Genomic DNA, 26,548 nt, shown 5'->3' on the forward strand with positions numbered 1-26,548 from the left:
AAATCAAATGCTGTGTTCTACAAGGCAAGGTACACTGTGAAACCGTAGATAGAAAGGGAAAATTGTAAGGTACGCACGGTCTGTGTGATCACCGCTTGATTTGTTCCTCTCTCATTGCTCTCTTTATATCTTAAAAATATGATTCATTGGTTCATGATAGATGGTTATGACACAGACAGATTATGATATTTGTTTAGGATTATCTATGGCAAGGCAATGAATACACATTTTTCATGTTGGGTTGGATGAGGCAGCTCTTTGAAGCTGCAGATTTCAGGGTTCCTATACAATTTCCATTTCAAAAAACTTTTTCTCACCTTCATTTCTTGATTGAATTTGAAGATTTGACAGTGGCTGGGCGATATGACTGTAAACTCATGTCATATCACTGTGTAGCTGATGACTATACTTCACAACAGCTAATACGACTATGTGAAATGACAGTGGGTTTGCAACTAAATAAAATGCATAGTCATGTGTATTGGGAATGACAAATATCTTTCCATACTTTTGTGCAATTCCCCAAATTCACTTTCCATGGTGGAATCTGTTTATCTTCTGTTAAACAGAATCAGTAGTCAGACTCGAGTCACAATTTTAACTGCTTGAGACTTGACTTGATGCATGAAGAGAGGACTTGAGACTTGACTTGACTTGGGTTCTGGTGACTTGGGACTTGACTCTGACTTGTACTTTGATGACTTGAAAAGGTTTCTCAAGTCTTGACGAAAGATCTTGTGTTTGTGTAAATGACCTTAGATTGAAAGTGATGAGATTTGTTCCACCAGACAACTGAATTTAAATTCTCATGATGGTCTTACCAAGTTTTTATACTGTTAAAACGATATTACATTGAAAAGTCCTAGATGTTTTGTTTTCTTTGAGATGTTAAATTGATACGGGACAGTTGATTTTGTTCTGACTTGACTTGGTGTTCTACATTTAGACTTGAGACTTGACTTGAGACTTGTGCCTCAAGACTTGAGACTGACTTGAGACTGACTTGGGACTTGAGCAAAGTTGACTTGGTCCCACCTCTGGATTATGCCCATCCTGAAGGAGGAAGACACTGCTAAGGTGACTCATTGCCTCATGCTTAGCTCTGCAACTGTCTGTCACACATATCCAAACTTTATTTCCCCTTTTCTTCTCTGTCAAAAGCGCTGACTGAGGCCCCGCGGGAGAAACACTCCTGGGAAACATAGGCACTTAGGGGCCGAAGACAACGATCTACGGCAGCATGCAACAATGGCCTCCTGCCCTCCAGTGGCTCATTGTTCAGATTCAGTTGATTTAGGAGGGGGATCCAGGTGGAACAATGGCGTGCCAAACCTGAGCCCCGAGGACCTCTAGATAGGTAGTGAGACATCCTTGTCAGCTGGTGAGGTCTTTGTTGGATTTTCAGGGCAGGCCAGCTGGATGACCTCATTTGGAGTGGATGAGGATTTTGCTGATAGCACCAACTGTACCCACATTCGGGGGTGGAAAACAGCCAACAGGCGTAGAGCCACTAGCCAGGACACATAACTGGTGTTCAACTTCACTGGCTCTGGCTTTGGCAATGTCTTGTTGGTCCTTTGTACTTGGTTAGCTGTAATTTGTCAAGCTATTGTTACTGCACTGACGTGTTGTAGCTGTATTGTATCTCATTCGTTGTGACACTAGTTGGCATATCACACTTCATAGTTCTCACCAAATACTGTGCAGCTACAACTAGCACTGAGTGTAAACATTAGGACCATGTGCTCTTTCCATGAAATGAAGTGACCAGGTGAAAGCTAAGATCCTTTACTCGAATTAACCTTTTAAATCCACTTCAGTCAATTAGGGGAGATGGCAGTGACTCAGCAAACTTAATAATAGGAATGTCTCTACCCTTTGTAACTGTGTCGTATGTAACTTTGTACCTTTGGCTCTTAAAATTACCTACCAACTCACTTAATAAAAAAATCGTGTGAATAAAAAAAAAAAAGGAATACCACACCTCTATCTTATGGTGATAAGATAGAAAATGTAAGTAAATTCATCACCTTACAGTATCAACTGATTTCATGGTTGGAAGTTGACCTTCATCCCTGGGGTCGGGTCATGAGTAGAACTGCAATCCATCACAGCGCTTTTTAAAAGAAGCCATATTTTAGGGTAAAATAATACCCTGTCTTTCTGTTTGCATGGACCGTCATCTGCCTTCAATACTCCGCCTCCAGTTCTGCCTCCAGTTCTACTCGCTTCCAATGACAATGATGGCAACCCAATCACTGTCAAAATAACCTACTTTTGGTCTTCCTTATCCTCTTGCCCATCTAAAATCAGGCTATGAGCTATCTTTACAGCCTTGGCCCTTTTGTGCTGTTGTAAAATGATCAGCTTTGAGAGAAAAGAGGCCAGATGTCTGCCTAAATCAATGGAAATATAGTTCTGGTAGATTATAGGGCACTTGGAAATGACTGGCTGTTACATGTGTTCAGCGTACGTAAGCTGTTGGAAACTGGCTACTTAGCATACTGGTGAGAGAGACTGTCACGTAACCAGGAAGTCACATGTTCGATCCCCACAACATTCAATCGGTCAGTACATCACCAGTCAGAAGTGTCCCTGAGCAAGACACCGAACTCCAACCTGCACGCTCATTGTAAGACACTACACTACACAAAATGTAGACTTACATGTCTAAACATATACCACTCAAGTGGATTGGAGACACTAAATTGCCCATAGCTATGAATGTGAGTGTGGGCTGAAGGAAGATTAGCGGTCACTGAGGTGTTAGCTAATAGGGATCTGAATAAAAAATAAAAAATGTAAATGTAAATGCTTGGCAGTGGGTGTACCAGTTGCATAATTGGAGAGTGACCCCTACTTGGGCTTTTTGGGCATTTATTGTGTGTGTGTGTGTGTGTGTGTGTGTGTTTAACTTACATTGTGTTCACATTACGGTGAGAACCGGGGGTGACTGGTCGTTGTAGGGGTTCATCGACACTCGGCTGAGGCGGAGGGGCAGACCTCCTTTTCACTTTTGCCATGTTGGTCATGATCTAGACGCGCGCACACACACACACACACACACACAAGCGATCAGCAACACGTTGACAGTAAAGTGAGGACCTGCGTGTGCCCGCCTTTAACGTGGCGGCTTCAGCGCGTCTCCATTCAAACGAGCTGAGAAGCACAAAGGGGACAGATATTGATGCTGTGTCTTCTTTAGGCAATTTATATTGCCAACGCCCCCGCAGGCCGGCCAGCGTTTAGTGACACAGTAACATGAAATCCCTGCAATCCCCACGGGGCTCACAGGACGGGTCCGATGTCACTTTGTCACACACGTACACACACACGCACGCTGAATCACAGCTGACAATAGGGGTGTCATACTACATCATCAATTACAGGTGTTGGAGCAAGCGAGCCATGTAGCTATGTAGGTCAACATGAGGCCATTCTGCGGGGTGAGAGGATGGGTGAGGGTAATGCTGATGTGGTTCAATAATCACTATATTTCGGTGACTTAGCTTTGTCTCTCCAAAAGCCTTATTTCTTTGGCAAATGAGGTTTCTGTTTGACTTACATTATATGACGAGTAGGCCGGTAGCGGTGTCACAGTGTTTATTTTGTTTGAGTGCGCACTAATGCTTTAAAGCTGCACTAGGCAAGATTGTTATGTAAAAATAACAGTCTTATCAGCCTAAATCATGAAGTGGGGCTGTAGTACGGAAGAGCATCCCATTGCCCCAAATTGAGATGCAGTAGATTTGCCAAAATTAAATGAAATGTGTGTGTGTGTGTGTGTGTGTGTGTGTGTGTGTGTTCTTACTCCCAGGTACTCGGTGGTGAGCAGGCTCTCCCCAGACAGTTCCCTGGGCTGCGGCTGGAGAATTTCCTCTTTATCTAGGTCTGTCTCCATCAAATCTTCCTGTCACGAGACAATGATACTAAATTAGATAACAATGAGACAACCGGAAGAGGAAGTAAGGTCTGCTGAAGAAATAGCCGTGAGGGTGACAGACACGCAAAAAATATCTGGCTACGCAACTGGCAGATGTTGCTACCAGTCTCTTTATATTCCTGTTAACATTACGAAGTTAGTAATGCCCTCTCTCTCTCTCTCTTTTTACAAGCTGTATTAGATGATAGTGGGTAAAAATCAACATAGCTAACATTATGACCAAAATAATGTACAAAATATATGTTTAGATTTAATGATCACTTAAATACATAGTTTGAATGGGAGTCTGCAAGTGAGGAAGTCTGTACCTAACTACTGTTTTTTCCCCCCCATTTGTTTTTGCCACAGTTGAACCTCAGTTACAGTAGTTGGATGCCACATTTTCAAACAGACCGGTATATGGGTACAATGTGCAAGAAAAGCCACTTCAAAGACAAATGTAACTGTTGAGAATATCTAACAAAACCTCCACGTTTCACATTTAGAATAAACTGTGCCAGCATCCATTGGCAGGGAATTAAAATTACATTATGGGTAGCTTCGGTTTAGCAATCTGATTCGTCACAATCAGCCACGTTCCAACCATGTTGATAATTCTCATAAACAGCATGGCATACTTTAATGGTCACTATGCCAACTTTTGTGGTAACCATGAAACTAGTTAGCAATCTTTCTTGTCCTCTCCCGTATCTTATTTTTATGTATATATGCTACTTTTAAGAAAACTCTTCTGGCAGTAAACACCATTACATAAAAACAATTTCACCCGCTTGTGTGTCTTGACTAGGTCAAGAAAATCTGACTTTATAAACCCTGTTCTTAAATCTCTTTACTGGCTTCCAGTGAGTTTCAGAATTGATTACAAGATCCTTCTCCTGGTCTATGAAGCTCTGAATGGCCTGGCACCACCATATATCTCCAACATGCTTGTCAGTTAGGAGCGTGTCAGGTCGCTCAGCTCATCTGGCACTGGCCGTTTAAACATACACAGGGTTAGGGGTAGTCAAATCTGACTAGTGAACTAGCGAAGCAGCTTTTTGTTTTTATACTCTCATGCAATAACAGCAACTGCCAGATGACCTGAGATAAGCCCCCACAACTTCCTCATTTCAAATTGGATTTAGTATGGCATATGAGATGGGTCTCGCTCTCCCTCTCTCTTTTTGTCTTTGTCTATTTCTTTTTACTATGGCCTCTTATATCCTCTTTAATACCCCTTTTATTTTTGTGCATGTAAAGCACGTCCTGGTATGAAATGTGCTGTATAAACAGAATTTGATGTCACTTGACTTGACTGTACTGTGTGACAGTTGGTAGTTTGGTGCTGCCGTCAGCATTCGGCTAGAATAAAAATTAACTTGTTTACATTAATAATTAACGTGAGTATACAAACTAGGCTAAATACCAATACAATGCCCGGCGCCAATCCACAAGGCACCAACAAGAGCCCAGTGTTGTGCACACTTACACAAGTCGGGAACATATATCCCTTCCCTGTTATAGCAATGGTAAATGGATAGCACCGAGTCCGAGATCACAGGCAAAGCAACGGAGGCGCTCACACTCAAACAATTCTTAGGTGACCACGAGGGGAATAGGGGCACATACCTTCACACACACACACACACACACCTGGGTGACCCCCAACCCTTCCCCCCCTTTAAGGTGCTACAATGTACCTTATCTTGCTAACCCACTTTCCCACAGAATCCAATCTGCCAGGCCCATCGCCATACACACACACATACACACACACACACACACACACACACACAGGTGGGAGACATCCAATATCTGTGTCATGCCAAGATTGCCATCTATAGGTTTGGGAAAGGTGTCAGATGTGGGGTGGGCTTTTTTGTCGAGCTTACCCTCCTCTCTCCCTCATTTTTCATCTGTTCCTCATTGTTGTTCTTCTGATTTGGTTTTTGATGATGCTTTATAATGATTTTTGTGAAGTGGTAGTACATGTGTGTGTGTGTGTGTGTGTGGGTGTGAGTGTGTAGACTGGTGGATATGGTGGTAGAATGCACTGAATCTTCAATGCCTAAGAGGCTAAGACGTAGCCTTACCTCATCATCGTCCTCTTCGTCTTCATCGTCTGACTCTGGCCCCTCTTCCTCAGCTGGGTGGGACACAGCCACAACACAAGGATTCAATATACAAAGAGTTAATTTCCCCAATATGAACCGTTTTACAAGAGCAGGTGTCAATTGGTGGCTATCTCACCTTAGAATAAAACTCTTCAGATACATACATAGTGTAAATTAAAAAAATATGAAGGGTTTTGATTCTAAAAACACTTTGGAAGGCATTTTGCTACCTGAACTTTATCATTCAATATCTCAAAAACACAAATGATGGCTACTATTTAACACATGAGAATACACTCACAAAATCCATCAAGCCACACTCATATTTATCTGTATGTATTCCCTTTGCTGCTCTGTAAAGCACTGTGTGACACATCAGTTTTGGACTAACAGTGTACTACCACTGTGAGTAAAGCCAGTTGCCTGATGCCCAAAACTTTAGCGCAATTTCACATTTCATTAAGTACTTTCACAGTATTATATGCATGTATGCACTTGCTGTACAATAGTTTTTCCTCATAGGTTAATACACTAGAAAAAGGCCACTGCATGTAAATCTGACTCGACCGACCTGAGTTGAGCTGCTTGATGATGAACTCAATCTGCCTGTTGAGCTCTGGGTTTTCCTCTTTGCTGTAGCAGCACAGGATCTCCTCTACACTCTACACACACACACACACACACACACATGAAGAAAACACATACAAAGTCACACCGGGGTATGAACCTCACTTTGCAGTTAACTGTTGGCCACAGAGGCAAATTCTTCCAGGTAGTTTTAGAAGACAAAAACCTGACTGATTTACCATTCATATACAAAATAGTGTTAATGGTAGTGGTAGTTTCAAGCTGTGCTAGTCAAACAATTCAATGTATTGTAAACATTTTGTGTGGTTGTGTATAATAATGATAAAAACAACATCAACAACAATAATAATAATAATGTTGGCCAATCAGTGTGCCAAAATGCATCATCCCTCCAAGTTTCATGAAAATCGAACAATTGGTGTCTGAGATATTACATTTGAGTTTAAAATGTTAACCTTTAAATACCTTTAATTCATTTTAACACAAAAATACAAAAATACGGCGACAAGTTGCATCATCCCTCAAAGTTTAATCAAAATTAGGCCGGTGGTGTCTCAGATATCACCTGGAATATCACATTTGACGGATGGACGGACACAGCCTGATCCATCCCAACCCCCAATTAATTGTGTGGGACAGTTACATTTCATTTCCAACCTATGCAGACCACTAACATAAATACCACTGGCTCGGCCGCTATCTGAGTCCAGCCACTGTGTCGTATGGCTATGAACACCTGTCTGCCCTCCAAAGACGGCCCTGCGGTGACGTAGTGGAAGACTGCGAATCCAGAGCAAAAAAAAACAAACTGAATCTGTTTCCTCTCAGCAGATGAACGCATTTCTGCTATCTCACCATCTCTCTGGCTTCCTGCCGCACAGAGGGAATACACAGGATACTGTACAGGGCTCCGTTCACATACGGACGAATCTGGAAAAGCAGAGTCACACACACACGCGCACACACACACACACACACACAAAGACATACAACCTCCATCTTTGTCATCTCAAAGGCAAAAAGCAACTGCTAGACTAAACATGCAGCAATAAGGAAACATGTAGATGCAAAGAGCAAAAAGAATGTTTATACAGTGCATGCAAATATGAATTTATTTTTACGACTGTGCTGCGTTAACATGGATTTATCACGTACTTTAGTAAAAGGGAGCCAGAAGTCCTAGGGGCTGTTAAACTTTAACAGGCTGATAAAAGATGTACAGTTCCCTCCATAATTACTGACACATTTTGGTAAACATGAATGCAGCTAATATTGTTTATCTTTTATAGTCTTGTTAGCACATCTCTATCTCGGATGCCAAACATTCTGGAGGGCACAGTAAACAGAACTTTATGGCAGGCGTCTATGTGCCTGCTGGGTTTGCAGTGGCATTGCTATGGATGACATCCAGAGTTTAGAACAGGGAGGCAGCGACTTGGATGTGCATTTTGCTTGTGTCAACAGGTCAGTAAGCTAACAAGCGCTGTGTGTGGATGCGAGCGTGTGTATTACTGTGAATGCTGTAATAAATAATGGATGTGTTTGTATGTTGCCCACTGTTGTGTGCAGATTGGAGTTTTAGTTACACAAACATTTCTAGGTGGCAAAGCGGCTTGGAGGCAGAAATAAACTTGTTGGTTGAGTTCAACTCCAGTGGAGACAAAGAGAAACAGTTTTTCAGAGCGCAAGTTAGCTGTAACTGGCAAACTTGAATAGGAACTCTGGTCAAAATACAAATTAAGAAAAAATAAATGTCTTTTTTTCACTCATTCATGAGCATGGCATTCATGATCTTGGAAGGTTGGCAGCTAGCTAACTAGCTTACCTAGATAGCTATGGGCTAGTATGGCTAGTTTGAACTTGAAAGGTCAGCTAGGCTAACTAGCTAACCTAGCTAACTTAGTACGGTTAGATTGCATTTTTTTCAGTTAGTAGCAAGAGCACTAGGCTTCATGATATTAACATCCTCCTCTGGGCTTCATTCTGTTACTTTAGCCTGAAAAACTGTGGCTCTACCCCTTTAGGTTTAACTCAATCCAGTCTACCTGTTGCATGTGTTGACCACCGTTTTCTGTGCTGGCCTTGCAAATATATTTATTTTGGAACAACAAATGGTGTATTTTGTATCTTGTAATAGGGGTAAGTGTGTGAGCATGAGTTGGTGCTTCTATCAAAGTGTGTTTGTGTGTGTATTACAGGTACAGTGCATCTTTGTGTGTGTGTGTATTAGATGCACTGGATGCATTTGTGTGTGTGTGTGTGTGTGTGTGTTGACGGGTGTGTGTATCACCTCATGGTTCTCGTGTCCCAGGAGGTCGGTCAGAACCTTCAGCACATGCTTGGCGTTCTCTGCACACTTCCTTTTTCCTGTGCAAAGACAGCCATCACATAAACACACACACACACACACACACACACACACACACACACACACACACACACAAATCAAACAACACAAGAAGCCTGTCTAATCTCCCCAATTTTTTATTTATTTTATTTGTTGTTTTTAGGTAAGATGCCCTTTAGGGTTTTTTTTTTATCCCCTGCTCAATCTGTAATTTTTTTCTTTTTATGTGCAAATAAACTAACTCCCATTTGATCCACTTTCATTTGACTGTTGCATCAAATGTGGTGCAGTATAGTGGCATTCTATAAAAAGCAGGCCTCAGGCAATTGAAGCAAAAGTACACTAGAGATTGATTAACAGGGAGTGTATCTGTATTAATGGTGTGTGTGGAGCGGAGGGGGGGTGACATGAACAAAGATACACTACGATGAAGGGGAAACAAGTAAAAGGGAGAGTATACTGTTAAAGTACTGTGTTCAGAAAAGCTGGAGATGATTAAATTTTATTGACAGCCTGATCCCGAGGCTGACCAATAATGGCCTTCACTGTGATCCATAATAAAATTATCCAACAGGAATAAAGTTAGACAGAGGGCCTACACAGCTTTGAAAGAGATAAATTGATTTGCATTGACATCATGGACTTCTGATGGACTTCCTAGAATGATGCATTGTGGTTCTACTCTTTTATAGTTCCATAAAGCTCAAACCCAACGTATACATTTGACTAGACATATTTCATTCTGCGTCTAAAAGTGTTGAATTTTTGATTTATGATGTTTTTTATCACCAGACACTTCATATTGTGGGAGAAAGTTTCTAAATGGGTAACATTTATCTGTAACAGATATCTGACATTTGAAATTTGAGATTTTAATTCAAAAACAGATGTCCAACATTTAAAATTTGAATTATTTTTTGCACCCTTTTTTTCACCTTGTCACCATGTAAATACATGTTGGCTTTCTTTGCATCAGCTGGCCTCTTTTTGGTTTTTTAAATTTATAGTGTGCAAATTGTTTTTGATCTTCTATGCTGAGTTTTTGAATTTACGCACCTGAGACATTTTTTGGGTTTTTTTTTGGACTTGAGAAAAAGAGCGCAGACATTTTCACTTACCAACATTTGAAGAGGCGATATCTACTCTTTCATGGTGTGAAATGAAAACAAATTATGGTATTTTTTACCTCGCTCAAGTCCTTGGATGACAAAATGAGATTCTCTTTATTTAACATATTTTGAACAGTGAACTTCAAGAACTGATTGGAAATAAACTCTTCATATGTAGAAGCAAATTGTCTGGTAACGAATAATAACCAGCCAAAAATCAAAAGTGTTGAGTCATCAGTTTCTACTACAAATGGTCTTGTTTGCCTTGTGTGCTGTAGAGTACCTTTTGTGCGCAGACACAGGTTCATGAGCAGAGCCACAGAGTACTCCAGGGTGTAGTCGCTCAGACAGTCCGAGTCCTGCAGCTCATCCACCAGCCAGCCAATCAGCTCGTCTGCTATCATGGCCGTCTGCTGGCTCCGCCTACCGAGACATGATGACAAATGATGCATCGACGATCAACATGAGCAACATGAACAGAAACACCTGTGTTGAACTAATAGGCTAGCAGGAGGGACCCTAAATTTTTGAGATACCCCTACAGGAGGTAGAACAAAACACAACAATGTTTTTTAGCATTCCTAGGGTCTCCCAGAAATGAAACAGATACTTGTATACAAATATTTTACTGCAAAAATGGTTAAATTGGTCCACATTTTGATACACCTCACCAACAAAAAAAGCTGCAAAACAAAGCCAATCCGTATGGGACTGCTAGTCACACTCTCCACAGACAAAACAAAGTGGATGTGAATAGCTTGATGTATGTTGGATATATAGATTCATAAACATAGACTTAAAGTAGGCGAAGACAGAAAAAAAGATGCAAAAAAAGTTTTATGGCAAATGTACTCATACATCTCTTCCATAATTTGTCAAAGAAAGACAAATGAGGGCTTGTTGGATAGGTGTGGTTGTACTGAATCTGGCAATACCACATATGTATTGGAGTGGATTTATTGTTCAAACATTGACCCATGGTTCTGAGACACTTGCCGATCTGAATATTACATCAATCAATTACGCACTGACATTGATATATGAAGGTAGTGTAAATAATGTGGCACTTCAAAGAAAGTAAGTTAACACAAAGTGAAATGGCACTTTGAGTACACAAATTCAAAACATAACCAACATTCCTAAACAATAAAAATAAATAGCAGGGAAATCAGGGAATGAATAAAGTTTTTTGTCTACAGGTCACAGTGGCTTGTGTAATCCAAATCCAACATTCTACAGCCACGTTCACTATTTTACAAGGATTTGACCACTACTTTACTAGACTTTTCTAATAGGATCGAACCTCCAAATGCTGGTTGGTTACTTGCCAAAGCAACTGGCAGTTTATTTAAACTTAACAGCCATTTTCAAAATATACCAGTGCTTGGCTGGTGGCTGATGGTTATTTCCCAGCTTGCCAACAAAAACATTTGTCTTGTTGGTGGTTCTTGTTCTTCTATACCTGAGGCTGAGTTTCTGCAGAGCGACCAGAACGTTCTCTCTTGTCAGCGAGTCTTTCTCCTCCCTCCGGAGTGCCTCTGTCAGGAGTTTCAGCAGAAAGGGGATCTGGGAAAGGTAGACCCGACCTGAGGACAGTAACACAACACGGGGTCAACACTTAGATAAAGAAGCAAGGGACAGGCCTCCTTCAAGGGATACATTGAAATTTTAAAGCTGCACTGGGCAATATTTTGCGTAAAAATGCACCTGTATCACCAGATTCTTATATCTGTCTTATATCACGAACTGGGGCTGCAACAGAGACGAGCATCCCATTCCCACCAATATTTTCCCTCTGTTTTTACATTTACTCCAATTTTGACGATGAGAGACAAAATGTTTATACACAAGATCGGTGCCATAAAGTCAATATCAAGATAAAACTCATTTTGACAAAACGTTCTTGTACTTCCTTCACAGGACAGTAATTAGTCGACATCTATTCTCATCAGTTTGAGTGGCTGCACATCCTCCTCTGTTACTAATATCACTTCACAGAAGTTTTACCACAACTACTTTCTGCATGATGGGTTAGGTACTGTGTCAGCACAAATGATGGTATTTCTTTTCGCAAAATGATTAAAAAAACAGTAAATGTCCTTCATAGTTACTGGCATCCCGCTGTGAAGGATCATTAGCGGTTGTCCTTCCACTATCAACGATACTTTTATCCCATATTAAAAGAGATAAGATAAAAGGCTACAGAGCTCTTCCCTGAATCCATACTTCCGCAGATGCATCCAATTATATCCGGACTGATCTTCAAATGTAGTACTGATGCTTAACCGAATTTAATGGCATACAGTTGAGCACTTACCCTCTGCTAGGGAAGCAAATGCATTGATGAGACGAGCCGCGTATTGGCGGACAGTCTCGTTCTTCGACCTCATCAAGTGGAGCACGGTTTTCTGTCAAGACACGAAATGTAGAGTTTTTTAAAAACAAAACTCTAGTGCTGAACGGTTGCATAGACGAAACGCATTCATGTGTTTTTAAAGCAAGTCTGGTTTATGCAAATGGTTAACAGTTTATCTGCGAAATGAAGGCCTGTGTGTTCAGAATCACAATCACTTTGTTTGCTAAGTATAATTTATGTACAAATGTATATGTACAAATATACAAATGGCACAGGGACAACAGGACTTCATATTCAGTGCAAGGTGGACAGTGCAAGGACATGCAATAGACAGCAGACAATACAGATTTTGTTTCATGCTGTCTATCTGTAACAACCTGTAACCTTGCTGGGTATTTTCCACTTCAAGAGCGGTTTGCTTGTTTGTTTTAGTAATAAAACCTCAGTCTTCAAATGTTGATTTACTTGACAAAAGGAGTGTCTAGTTGGCCGTTACCTAATTTAACTTTCCTTTCACAATGAACTGAACACACTGTACTTGTGTCAGTCAAATTGAGGAACTACATCCCTGAAATTTTCCAGCTTACAAGCCAACCCACCACAAAGGCAAAACCGGGTCGCATGACATGGGAGAGGTCACGCACTGTGTTTGGCCATTTCTAAACACAGCACATTTATGTTTGTGACTTAATTACAACCAATTTACGCCCCACCACTATTGTAATGCAGGAGAAAGCAGTGTAAACGACTCCAGCGTCCCATGTGGTTCGGAGCACCGTGGCGAGCGAGTACGCAGACAAAGAGCGAGCCGTGAGGTGAGGAGCATTTACTCTTCTGAAAAGGGACTTTATTTAACATGTCGCCCTGGGCCTGTACGCTGGATGAATGGGAGTTGCTGGTGTGGCTGAGCCGCAAAAAGAAAAAAAAGAAAAAAAGAAAAAAAAAAAGGAGAAAAAGAAAAACAATAAACAGCTTAAGAAAGACACGTCGCTCCTGGGCGTCTGAAACTCTTCTGAGAAGGTGAAATGTGGAATATGATCTGAGCCCTGCTTTGGCCTTTTGAGAAATAACATGGGAGGTTATTCAAGCATCGCAGAGCTACTGCCACTCAATCTGAGGCTGAGGCTGTTTCATAAGAAGCCTCCAGGCAGATTAAAATGATACGTCTACTGTGGGTGATCAGTCATATTAGGTTTCTTGTCAAGAACACATTAGTCCACGACTTAACTAAACAGTACATGACCTTTTAATTTGTCCTACCCATCCTAACTTTATTATGATTTTAAAACAGCCTGGTAGTAAGCGTTCATAGGACCCAAAATATTTAACAATGATGGGAAACTGATGTAACAGCCAAAGGAACTCGTTGATGATTTGAGCATTCACATCTGATCACGCAGAAAACCAACCATCATTTGAAGGTGCTATTAAAAAAAATCTAAATCTTGATGAAACTGGAAGACTGGGACACAGGCAGTGTGGCCAGTGGACAAAAAAGTAATTTTTCCCTTCCCTGCCTCTGATGTCTGTGTTATTCTACTCTAATCTATTGTAATAGGGTGCTAATCCCACCTGTTTGGTGCCGTAGCGCTCCAGCAGGTCGTTGCTGATGTAGGCCTGGAGCACCGTGTCTCTCTGTTCACCGTGGAGCGAGCGAGTCAGCCTCTGAAAACAAGGGGGAAACACATGCGCTGATGAAGACTCAAAGACTGGACAGGCAAAGTGAATGAGTAGCGCTCTCCAGACAATTTCAACACTAGAACATATTAAGTAGAAATGTATGGAGGAAAGTATGAAAAAGTGTGGATTACAGCATTAATAGGGTTTGCAAGATAGCAGCAGTAGTAGTAGTACTTACAGAGAAACAGATTGTGAAATAAGTGCCATATGAAATAAGTGAAAATTACAAAAATATCAATATATGCAATATATCAAAAATATAACAAAAAAGAGGAATATGAAGAAAAACTGTATGAAAATTATAGCATATGTATTGGAGCAATGGAGCATTTTGAAGTCTATTAATGCCTGTCTATTCATGCCTTTTAGCATATATTTCTCAATTTAAATTCCATTATTTTCTTATTGATTGAGGGATGGAATTGTTTTCTGACAGCCGGCCCTCCTCCTCACCCAGCGCAGGGCCTGAAGCAGCAGCGACCGGAGCCTGTCTGAGCCCTCGACCAGGTCTTTCTTCAGCTTCTCGTAGTCCAGAGAGGGCAGCATCGGCACCTCCTTGGGTCTCCTGGAGGTTGGGAGAAAACTACAACTCAGCCGTGTTTTACTGCGGCACAACACGGCGATCGAACAGTACGGATGAACGACATGTATTGATCGGCGAACTGGATATTCTGAGGGGGCTTGTAGACTCATGTGAGCAGACGACCCGCTCAGGTTTAAGACTTACTGCGGTGCGATGGATGCTCGTAGCAATGAGGAGGCCTGGGAGAGAGAGCAAGAGTGAGAGAGGAAGACAGAGAAAGAGAGGAGTAGAATATATTTTAGAATTTGATTATTACAGGTGACATTTATTAACAATTACGCTTTCAAGTGTGGTAAACCGAAACCATACGACTGTCCAAATTAAATGCTATAATCTTTAATGGCTAGAAAAAAAGTCAGAACATCAACATTGTGGTTTCATGCCTACTAGGAAAGCATTCATTCATCCTCCTCCTACTGCCTGGTCCCCCTACTTACCCAGTTGTTTTCTCCATCTACAACAATTAGGTTAGCTACGGTCGAGCTAAGTGACTAGTGGTTTGGACATGCGTACATCATGCTTGTGATACATGCTGAATCCCCGAATGTACTCTGTTTGGCACCAGTGCCCATGCAATCAGTGACAAGTAGACTTGGCCAATTCAATGAGTAAAAAGGACCAGAAAGGCTGGAGGTTAGTGAGAAACAGCCAATCCCTTTTTTTTCTCTCTTCACCTGTGCTGTAGGGCATATCTGGCAACTTTAGAGAAAAGGAAAAGGGGGCTTCTGAACAGTGAAATATAGCATGGAGGTGGGGGGGGGAAGGGGTCAAAGAACTAATTATTAGTCTTACAGCTGAAAGGGGATTTTGGGCCCTGAAATCCAATCTGAAGCCTGGGTGGTAAGGCTTATAGCAGGAGCAGTGAAAGGTCAGGGGAGTGATCCGTGTCGTCTGAGAGGATCGTGTGCTCTCGCTTTGGTGTGCAGAAGGAAATACGGAAGCAGGGAAGAACATGGATACCTGGACTCCTTTCTGGATTCCTTCTTCTCTAAACATTTAATTTGCCCTGAAGCGTGCAGGAGCGGCAGGTGAACACGTTCCGCTCTGACATTTGACATTGGGGGGAGCCTGGGCCCGGGGCACCCTGACCGGGATTAGTACACATGTGTGTTAAGAGCAACAGCTAAGCCCTGTTCTCAGGTCTCCATCGCCGCCTGTTAGCAGTAAAGCCACTACACAAAGCTGAATGTATAGGAGGGGGGGCAAACAAAAACCTTTCCTCTGCAGTGGGGGAAGGAGGATGTAAAAACTAGAGCAATAAGAGGGTCATTTCTATATTTCTGAGGTAACTTTGATTTTAAGGCCACTCTTATTCTCAAATTCAGCATATATACAAAGCAACAGGTTGACCTGAATTCCCCGACAATGCACAGTTTACAAAAGACGCGCCTGTACTATCTTCCCCATCTTTAACCTGTCTTCTAAGCATGTACTGTTATATATGCCCATGGGAACAACTAAAGGTCGTCCATTGTTGATGTTATTGTTGTCTAAGTAGACTACATCCCGGTCTAATACTCTGCTCTGTGAGTTTTGATTTCTCCCCGTAGCTAGGTTAAGCAGAAAGGGACAGCTGGAAAAAAAAAATCTGTGAGAGCCATCTCAATATTATGGAGGAAAAAAGAGTCTGGTGATAATTACACCTCAATTATGGTGTTACGTTGCGATAAGGGAACAGTCGCTCTCTATGCAAGGACGAACATGATCCTGACTTCTGACAACTGTAGCCCAGAGTTTTAAGACACTGGAATATGGGGAAATCTCAACTCTTAAAGAAGAAAACTAGGGATTTTTTCTTAGAAAGGTAGCCAGATGTCTCAAGCTAAATGTTGTCCATCACTCTTGTCTCTGTAGAGTACTGTGAGTTGGGTTCATATTTGTGGTTTGAATTTCAAATGGTGTGAAATGAGTTCAGATGTGACGGCGATTGCACTCAACCGTAAATAAATAAATGGCAAGTAGAAAAAATATGATATATGCTTCAGTAGAATACAACTGCTTATGATTACAAAAGCAGAGAGGCATGTGGAGCCTTGTCCACCAGCTCTTGGCATTCAAGGTTGGAAATTAACATGAGCCACTGGTCAAACACTGGTAGATTTTGTCTGTGACTGGTAAGTTTATGTACTCTACTAGCTCTTTGGCAGGTAAAAAAAACTTGTTTTGGAGGTCCTATACTGTTCTATAAACCTAGCTGGCTGGTAAAACCGTAAAAGTGGCAGGTGAATTTTCAGATGTACAAGCCGCTGTGGCCGTCGGATAAAGAAAAGTGACATTTCTTGCCCCCATTTACAGCTCTTCCTCATATGGCTATTCCAGACTTGACCTGACATTCCCAAACAATCAATAATTTGAATTTGCTTGCATTTTTGTGTTTGACCTAAAAGCCCTGCTATCAAAAGCGAACTACTGCGGTTATATAACGCGTTCTTGCTTTTTGTCGGCCATTTTCAAATGATTCTATTTCAAGCTACCCTGTTTGACAACCTGAGCGTGGGAAAAGTGTTTTTTAAGTCAAAGTGCCTTGTGTTGACCATTCTTCTCCTCTCACGGGTCTGTCTGAGTTATTCAACACAAATGGTAACGTTAGAGGAACGGTAGCGGGAGGGGAGTAAAACTGACGGGCTTTACCTGGTAAAAAAAGACGGGCAGTCAATAAGTTGAGAGAGTTGACAATGACTGCCGTGTTTGGGAACAAGTGAATGTTTAATGATGAGGTACGCCCATAGAGGGACGCTCTTGTTTGGCTAAACAAGCGGCCAGACAATGGGGCCCATTCTTACCACAAACAAGGCCATACATCTAATCTAATGGGAACTAGAGGAAAATGGGAAGGAATATAGGACGAGCACAAAGGCAGGCGAGGAAAGATATAGGAATAGTAAAGGAAGAAGAGATAGACAGAGAGACAAGGAGAGGAGGAGGAGAGACGGGCGAGGCGCGGGCAAGACGAGGAGCGGAGAGGAAGTGGAGGGGTTGGAAGGATGCCAGGAAGTAAAGATGAAAACATATGAAACTTACATAGCCGTCATCATAGGGACTCATAGAGTAATATCCCTTCAGGGACAGAGCATCACACACGCAAAAACACACAAACACAAAGAAAGAAGCCGTTTGAGTCAAAACAAAATGAAACCAGATTTCACAAGCCAGAGTTCAGCACCACAATGAAGGCCAGTGACAGCAGGTTTGGCTGTCAAGGGAAAGTTTTGGTTTGTATCCAGGTGGGAATTACACTTTTTTTCACATTCGCATTTAGAGCCACACTGTAGAAGCTGCCAAACACTGGTAATCAGGGTGGGAAGCTATCACCAGCCAGCTGCTGGTAAATTTTGAATATGGCTGGTAAGTTTGTCTCCTCTACCAGCCACTTTGAGTTGATCAGTAAAATGGTACAGGTGGCTGGTAAAATTTGTCCCCATCAGCCACTGTGGCCGGTGGATGAAAAAGTTAATTTCCTGCCCTGCTGATAACAACGTGCTAGACACCTTTAGGCTAGAATTACAGTATACTTTGTAGTAAGTCAAAGGCGTTCACCGTATAGCTAATATGACACAGCTCTTTCTAACAACCTCTTCCACATTAATGTGCATTATGTAACAACAGGATGCAGGCAACTGTTTCCATGGGAAACAAACTGCAGGGGCTTTGGGGGTGACACCACTGTTTCACCCACAACTGAGTGGTGCTGTTTCATAAGAGTCCTGTGCTAATTTGAACAGCTTTAGCTATGACTTATCACTGTAAAGACTGTTTACACAGATGTAATATACAGTTGGCTATACAATGTGCAAAGGGACAGTTTATGGCAGTAAAAAGCCGCCTATGCAGCCTATGACTGAGCTGACCTTTGCCTTACCACTGATTTAATGAAAATGCAATGTCAACGTGACCAATAGCTGTGACAGAAGGCCCTGAAAACAGTTATTCCTGCCACTATTTAGAAGAGTGTGGCCCGTGTAGGCAGTCCCCACTTGACATTTCCTGTGGTTGTTATTTGAAAGAGCATCTTGCCTTGAGGCCTCAAGGGAAATTCAAATGCTATTCTTCCATCAGTGAGGTGTGAAGGAGAAGGAGAGGGAGAGGAGAAGAGACGGGGCTGTGTTCCCACTCACTGTGCCAGGCCGGGTGAAGTCAGTGCTCTGCGCCACGCTCTGCCTCATCTGGCTGCTGATGAGGCGAACACACACACTCTGCAGGTACTCGGGGGAGATCTGCGAAAACACAGCAGGGCCCCTTGAGCTTTAAGATAGTGTGTGTGTGAGCGAGCGGAGGGAGGGGGGAGAGGGTTGCCATTTTGTGTCCGTGTTAAAGGGCTTTGTCGCCTGGCCGTGTCCGGCTGTGTGTGTGCGCGTGCGTATACAAACATTTGGCCGCGTCTTAAGAATGTATAATGTGTATAATAAGGTATTTTGTTATTTTAAGTGTGTGTGTACACTCATTTGTGTATATCTATGAAAACCTGCGTCATTTTCGTGTGACTCTATCCATGTTTTTGTCTGTGTGTGAGCACCCGTCATTAGCTTGAGAATCTGTGTGTGTGTGTGTGTAGCTTGTGCGTCAGTGTGTGTGTGCCCTCAGCTCAACCTGCCCTACCATTTTTCCGCTGATGGTGGCCTCCAGCGAGTCGACCAGCTCGGCGGTGATTCCGATCAGGTTGTGGTAGACGGCCTGCATCTTGCTGAACTTCCGCATGTAGTTGGCGGTCCGCCGCTCCGACTCCACCAGCTGGAGCTGTAACTGCTGCATGGCCTCTGTGCAGTCACACACACACACACACACACACACACACACACATCAGTGTTTCCTCTGTAACTTAAGGAAACACTTATGCTTGTCATAATATTTGAAGGGTTTCATTCCAAAATGCTGTATTTCCATTTTATTAAAAAAAAATGCTAGTTAAAATTTCAATGAGTGTGAAGTTTTTGTTCCAAAATAGGCCAGAAAGTGACTTTTGAAAGCAAGAAAACTCACCTGGCAGTGAAGTGAAGTCATTGGTATTGATCAACAACTCAAAACAAATCAACCCCCCGCAGATATGTTATGGTTATTTTGTACTATGGGGCAGTAAAAATCATAACTGTTTCATAAGTAAAGATGACTCATAAGTAAAATGGTATTTCACAACTGTCATGCCACCACTCATTTCGCAATAGGTGGTGAACAGATCATTTTGGAATGAAACTCTTTATTTCATTCAAACCATGCATTGCAAAAGGCGGACTCGAAGAATGTTTGCTCTTCACGACAGACTTGAGAGGGACATTTACCTTTGGTAGTCCTCCCGCCTTCCTTCTGCGTCATATGTGTTAAAGAAAAAACTCTAACCCGAAAGCATATGGTGGATCATGATCAAACACATTGATGATGATCAAATATATTTAGGCATGTAGCAGATATCACATTTCACTTTGACAGGACACACGGTCAACATACAGTATGCGGTACATCCTGTTTGGAGCGGCCATATTTGTCACCGCAACCGTTTGCTTAGGATTCAGTGTGTTAAAAGTATGATGTGACTCAAGAGACACTGATCATAAGTGCCCATCCCTAGTTTGTTTTAAAGGAGGGATAGATCCATGCCAAAAACACACTTGGGTAAGCAAACACTGTTATGAATGTCCATCAGACGGGAACACTGAAGCTTAAGATCACATATAAGGGAATGGTAATCAAAAGAACAAAAAAAGAAACCTCATCACTCTGCACTGCACAGCTCAGATGTTGAAGGATGATGTATTAGTAGATTAATCACTTTTTTTTTTTTTAATTTAATGACATTTTACGGGACGCCATCACAAACACAAAAAGATGAAAAAAACACAAAAACAGTAATCTCCTTTTAGAAATAGTGGCAGCTTTATGTCCAAAAACCTAAACTCCTGCAAAAAGACCACACATTATCTGGAAAGTTATGAAAATGTCTTTGGTATCACAGCAATATTCACAAGATGAATAAGGTCCTTTAACATGTTTCCAAAAAAACTAAAAGCTATTTAACAGTTATATTTATGATAGAACTGAGCGTTAAATAAGTGGACAAAATCCTGTACTGCTATTAGTCAACTACGATCTGTATGCTTTGATCGCCAGCCAGAGGGGATAGGGTTGAATATCATGAATGTGCAAAGAGGAAAGTCGATCCACTGGGTTTCCTATAAAAGCAACAATTGTCTTGATGTAATTCCTCACTCGCCCTTAAACGGTGACGGGGTCAGGGTGAGTCAGCGTGAGGATTAGGTGTTGCTATTTGTAAACACAAATCAGGCAGAATGTGTTTGCAGGATATGAAACTGGTCGACAGTCTGAATGTTAACGATCTCTTTAGTCACCTACAGAAAGGCTTTTTTATTTTAGACTTAAATGTGCATCTCAGTCAGAAGAAGAAACGGGAGCCAGTCTGTAGCTGGGCTGAATTGAATCCCGAGCCGTTCCCCTCTTGATTTTGTTGTGTATTTCTTCCCCACTTGCTGCTGATTTATTATTTTAGAGCCAATTTCTAGAGACTTTTGTCTCCCCAGATGGGACTACAGAACTTGAACTTAATGCGCCGCAGGTTTCGTAAGCCAACTCAGTGAGGGTTGTCAAGTGCGGCATGAATACCGAGTCTTAGAGAGTTGACCACCGGCCATTTGGCAGGATGACACTGCCAAGGACTCGATTCAATAGCAGTATAAAAAGGTGAGCTCAGCATTTCATCAATGATGGTCTTTTTCCACTACAAGTATTTAGCAGCAGTGGCAGTTGCGGGCCATTTATAATACTGAAAGGTTTTGACGCCGTTAGGTTTGCATCACTGCCTCTGATATTACACTGCTGAGAATAACAAAGACGTTGAAACAAAAACATCAAGTCACCCATCAGCACTGTGAACGTCTACACCAGAAACAGACCTGTTGACCTTTATTCATCCATAGCTGGTTAATTGAGCAACTCTGTTCTTTTTTTTTAGTGAGTGACTCCCTACCTTGCAGTCACAAGCATGTTTCTCCGAACCTTTCCCATCAACAACATGTGAGCGTGCCAAGCCAAAGGATACATATAAAGTCAGCAGCCTTGGAGTGTTGGAGGGCTTCAGTGTCACTGACAGGAACTGCTCCAGCTTCACCTTCAGCTGTGGCATCCAGGAATCCTGAATACAAAAAACATGGGCGATTAATGAGCAGATACAGGGGGCGTAATAAGGTAACAATGTCCCATAGCTGAAAAATGACACCATTGGTCATATACATATGTATTATTGCCTCTCAATCAATAGGCAATACTTTAATGTTTGCATCTCTAATGACTTCCTGTCCATTATTGGCATTTGGGGGCTGCTCAAAAAAAAAAAAAAATCTGTTCTTTATTGAGCAGGATCTAATTAATAAAATGAAGTAAAAGTCATATTATTGTCAAAAAAATTTACTTTAATGACAATTCTTCACACCTTAGCTGCAATTTTTCACAAAACTCCCATAATCCTCTTCCTGAACAAATGAATTCCAATGATGTCACCCAACGTAAGAACAGACTTCTGGGTTCTTTACCTATTAGTTTGTATGGACTGCCACTGTGTATGATTGTAACACATACTCTGGCATTTTATAATTAATCACATTGTTGTATAAGCAGTGTTTCTATGTATATATGCAATATGCTATGAGCTTTGTTTGCTAATGTTACTGTATATTCTCCATATAAGAGATGAAGGCAGCTAATCAATTAATCGGAGAGCTGAGATCACATTTAAATAAAGTGATAATTAATTTGATCTGTATGTCATGGCCACAGATGCACCATGGGACTGTACAGAGTCTGTACTTGCTTTCAGAATGAAAGGTGTTTCAGAGCGCCCTCTACAGAATGTTTTCTGGCGTTGCTCAGAATCCCTGGTCAACAAATCAAGTTACACGTTTGAAAAAAAAAATTTCATTATATTCAAACTGAGTAAACTAATTATGTACTTGATTGGTGCTTTGTTTTGTCTATTTGTGGTGTCTTTATTGTCTGCTGCTGTAACAATTTGAATTTCCCTCTGGGATTAATAAAGTTCTTATCTATCTATCTATCTATCTATCTATCTATCTATCTATCTCCTCAGAATTGCTATCTCATTTTCACACCCAAATTGTACTGTTTCCAGTGCTGAAAAACAAAAACTAGGAGGAAAAAAACTGTGTCCTTGTGTATTGCAATTCATATTGCAGTCACAATATTCAGCAACAGAGTCGGAATAGGATTTTTTGTCAGTATTATACAGAATTTACAAGGTGAATGCCCACAAAGAGTTACCCGTCTCCCTCCGGTTCCTTCATGCCAGTGCATTATGCTGTTACACTTACTTTACCTATTGTAACAGCATGGCTTCCCAGAAGCACAGATCCTGATGGTTAGTTAGTCTGTACTGTGCGTTACTGATGCATTCAATCAATCAATAAAATACTCCTATAACTCCTACTAGTAAAACTACAAAAACAAACTTACCTGACAGGCCCACGACCTACACTGACATTTCTTACAGGTGACTCAGCAACAACACACTCAGCATTTTTCAGATTCTAAGCTACTCTACATGAATAAATAGAGGGGGAATCTGCTGGGGGGTTGAAGGGGGTTGAGCACCTGGAAGAGATCTCTGAAGGAGGGGTGGACTGCGGGGTTGGGGACGAAGGGCAGGGCGTAGTAAGGCAGGAACTCGGTGGTCTGGCTCAGCGCCGCCCCCCGAGTCTCCAGGTATTGCTTGAAGTGTGAGATCCTGTCCTCAAACTCGGCCCGGTCCTGGGGGACAGATTCAGGACACAAAGGTTCATTCCTAGACTGTGTTTCCCATAACTTGATTTCTTTGCAGCTGCTTAGCACAATATCAAACAGGCTCGCCACCTCAGATTTTACTGACTTAAACTACTATACATTTAAAGCACTCCTTTCAACTGTATGATTTTGTCTCTTGGTCTGTCATCACCACAGATAATTAAACAAGTTGTAAATGTGCATTGGTAGAAACTGAATTGACACCCTGTGAAAACATGAAGAGCTCAAACTGAAATGACCTGCTCAGTGAAAGGCATGTTTCAAAGGTTAGGTTTGGGACGAATGAGCGCTCGCATAGCACAACAAGGACATCTGTTGGCTGAGGACAATTTGATGTCATGTGGTTTATAAAAGATGTGGTAGATAGCCCACTGTGTACAGCAAGTATGGGTGAAGAATGCCAGTAGCACAGCTTAGTGGACATATTGTAAAATAGCACCTGATACTACACAGCTATGATGAGATATGTAAGACGTGATATGGCTTGAGAAACAGGACAGGGTTTTGGGAGTAGACAACAAAAAACAGTCTGCTCATGTTAGAAGAACATTAAAGAAAAAATCCCACCCTTGGATCATCAATCTGTGATGTCCATCACATTCCAGGAGTTCTTTTGTGACGTGTTGTTATTTACATTTTTGGTGAACCCACTTTCCTTCAACCTGCCTTGTCCACTTCTACTACAGTTAGTGATTTCCTACATTTCCTAGAATGATTTTCACCATGTCTTGTGGCTGCGATGCATTCTGGTCTATTGAGGCTACTGTTGTTGGAGAAATCTCTTCCTCTTCTATGATGGATTTTTCCATCCAGTTTGATTATTGAACATTGGTGCAAAATGGTGAGAAAGAAGTCATCACTCTTTGATTCTGAGGGACTGACACCAAAAACTGATGGTTACCGCTGATGTTTTAGATCGCTGAAATATTTTCCGCAATCAAGCTCCATTGTAGCTGCGCTGGAAATATCTTGACGTGACGTCATGTCGTCTAACTTTGGCCAATTATCAGTGGGAATAAAACAATACACCCACAAACAACAAAATGGACCCAGAAATGCAAAGTCCATAGCTGTTTCTGAACAATGTTTTATAGAGGATTTTTCCTTTAAGCTTTTGGTCATCTCTACATGTAGTTCTATGTGAAAATGTAAGCCACAAAAACAGACTGCGTCGAAAACAGACGTCTTAGGCTGCAGCGGTCTACGTACGTGTCTGCCCGGGTGGTTCTTCAGTGGGTAGATGGTAAAGTGGATGTGAAGGTAGAACTCCAGCCTCTGGGCCTGGGCGTCCGTGTCTCTGACCTCAGAGGGAACGTTCTCCGTCCACAGCTCAAAGAACACCTTGTGGTCTCCATCGTCAAAGGAGCTCAGGAGGTCTTTCTGTGGGGGAAAAGAGGGAGTGATGCAGCAGCTGGTTGGAGAAGGACAAGAATTCTGTAATACATGTTATCCAAAATACCACAAGTAAGAATTAAAATTACCTGAATGATGAGAATCTTTGAGTCTCGGAGAGTATTTCCTTGAGGCTTTGGGACGAGTTTGCCTTTGTTTTTGCACTCCTTGTCAAAACTGTGCACTGTCTCTTCGAATTCTCCAACCTTAAGGTACTGGCAAGACAAAGGAAAGATACCGAATAACTTAAAATGCAAGCACAGGTGGTATCAGAGCAGAACTGCATTCTGGGTGATGCTGCTTACCTCCTTGATCATGCCAAGAAGATCAGCCTCCATGGCCAAGATGTCCCCCATCTTGGCTGCCTCCCTGGAACTCATGTGAGCGCCCAAGACCTTTTATAATGCCTACTGACAGTGAAGATCCATACTCCCATTAAAAAGCTTTTGTTATGCCAGTGAGCACTCTAGAGGACCTGCAGGGGCAAGACATGCATGTTACTATTATTAGTATTAGTGTTGTTGCTATTATTGTTGTGAGATGTTTGTTATGACATGACATGCATTTTTTTGTGTCCAAATCAATTGTCTTCCAGAGAAAATAATCAAAGAAACACAATATCTAGCTACTTCATTACAAACCACTTTCTTTTTAAATGCAATTGATACTGATTTTTTGGAGTCTTGATGTACCAAAGTCCAAAAAACTGCAATAAAAAGGTTAATTTTCTCAATAATATTCTTGATCAAACAGTTAACGTTAGCTACATGCATTTTAGATGCTACAGTGATCAATGTGTTTAGGTTTTCAGTACCGTTAGCTGGTGGTAAATAGAGTGAAAGTGCATCACTTAAATGTTTTATACGGTTGCTCCACTTTCTCTCCAATTTCAGGGTGTTAAGATAAGAAATCTTGTTAAATATTTAAAGAATGCCATTTTAAAAGCTACAAAACAAATATGTGTACACAGAATGTATTCTTGTGGACTTCAAATAGCATTTTAAAGACTATTTTTTTTCTGGCTGCATTTCAGTACTAAAGTGAACTTGTGGACTCCAGCGACACCGTTAGTAAAATGTGGCAAGCTAACGTTAGCTGCCAAGCTAATCAGTTAACGTTATCTAGAAAGGTAGCGTTAGTAAAACCGTAACGAGAATGTATTAGCCTCACCTTTTTCGCATATCATTTATCTTGTGAATGTCAGTTTATATGCCAAAACGTTAGCTGATCATCCGCAACTGGTACGTATGCAGTCCATATTCTGCAGGGATTTGGTTAAACCGATGTGTGGCTAAAAACAACAAAAGTCAACCAGTACATTAGCTAGCAACCGTGCACAGAAAGGACGCCGAAACACCTAGCAACCACATTATTGTGAAACCCAGGCTGGAAAGTGGAGACAAGTGTCGTAAATAACGACCAGGTTTGCACAGCACATGGAAAAGGTGATATTATCTTCAGCAAAACAAAAAAGGATAGCTGTGGTGTTTCTGTAAAAGGTGGAAACTGCTACAGTAATATTGTGCAATTTTATTCAGTATTTACCAGTCTCTCGAGTGAAATCTGACTCGTTTCGCGTCGTCCACATCGTAAAGCGTAATAGTTATGTGTTTTGAATATGGATATTTAGATATACATCTCTGGGGATCATCATCATG

General features: G+C 41.6%; 1 protein-coding gene across 1 annotated transcript; it reads right to left on the reverse strand.

Annotated features, from left to right (window-relative positions):
* Positions 1-2,915: 2,915 nt before the first annotated feature.
* On the reverse strand, positions 2,916-26,090 carry armc9 (armadillo repeat containing 9). The gene is made up of 21 exons (XM_071925581.2): positions 26,061-26,090; positions 25,196-25,297; positions 24,980-25,105; positions 24,708-24,878; positions 23,310-23,465; positions 21,745-21,837; positions 19,973-19,997; positions 19,296-19,453; positions 18,815-18,913; positions 14,844-14,878; positions 14,570-14,681; positions 14,009-14,101; positions 12,398-12,488; positions 11,543-11,666; positions 10,364-10,503; positions 8,915-8,991; positions 7,480-7,554; positions 6,608-6,698; positions 6,016-6,068; positions 3,812-3,910; positions 2,916-3,035 (listed from the first exon to the last, which is right to left on the reverse strand). The coding sequence occupies exons 2-21, from the start codon at positions 25,268-25,270 to the stop codon at positions 2,916-2,918; spliced, it is 2,013 nt and encodes a 670-aa protein (XP_071781682.2). The 5' UTR covers positions 25,271-25,297; positions 26,061-26,090.
* Between the last annotated feature and the right edge of the window lie 458 nt (positions 26,091-26,548).

Source organism: Centroberyx gerrardi, chromosome 9 (genome assembly GCF_048128805.1).
Source record: "Centroberyx gerrardi isolate f3 chromosome 9, fCenGer3.hap1.cur.20231027, whole genome shotgun sequence".
In the NCBI taxonomy this organism is placed as follows: domain Eukaryota; kingdom Metazoa; phylum Chordata; class Actinopteri; order Beryciformes; family Berycidae; genus Centroberyx; species Centroberyx gerrardi.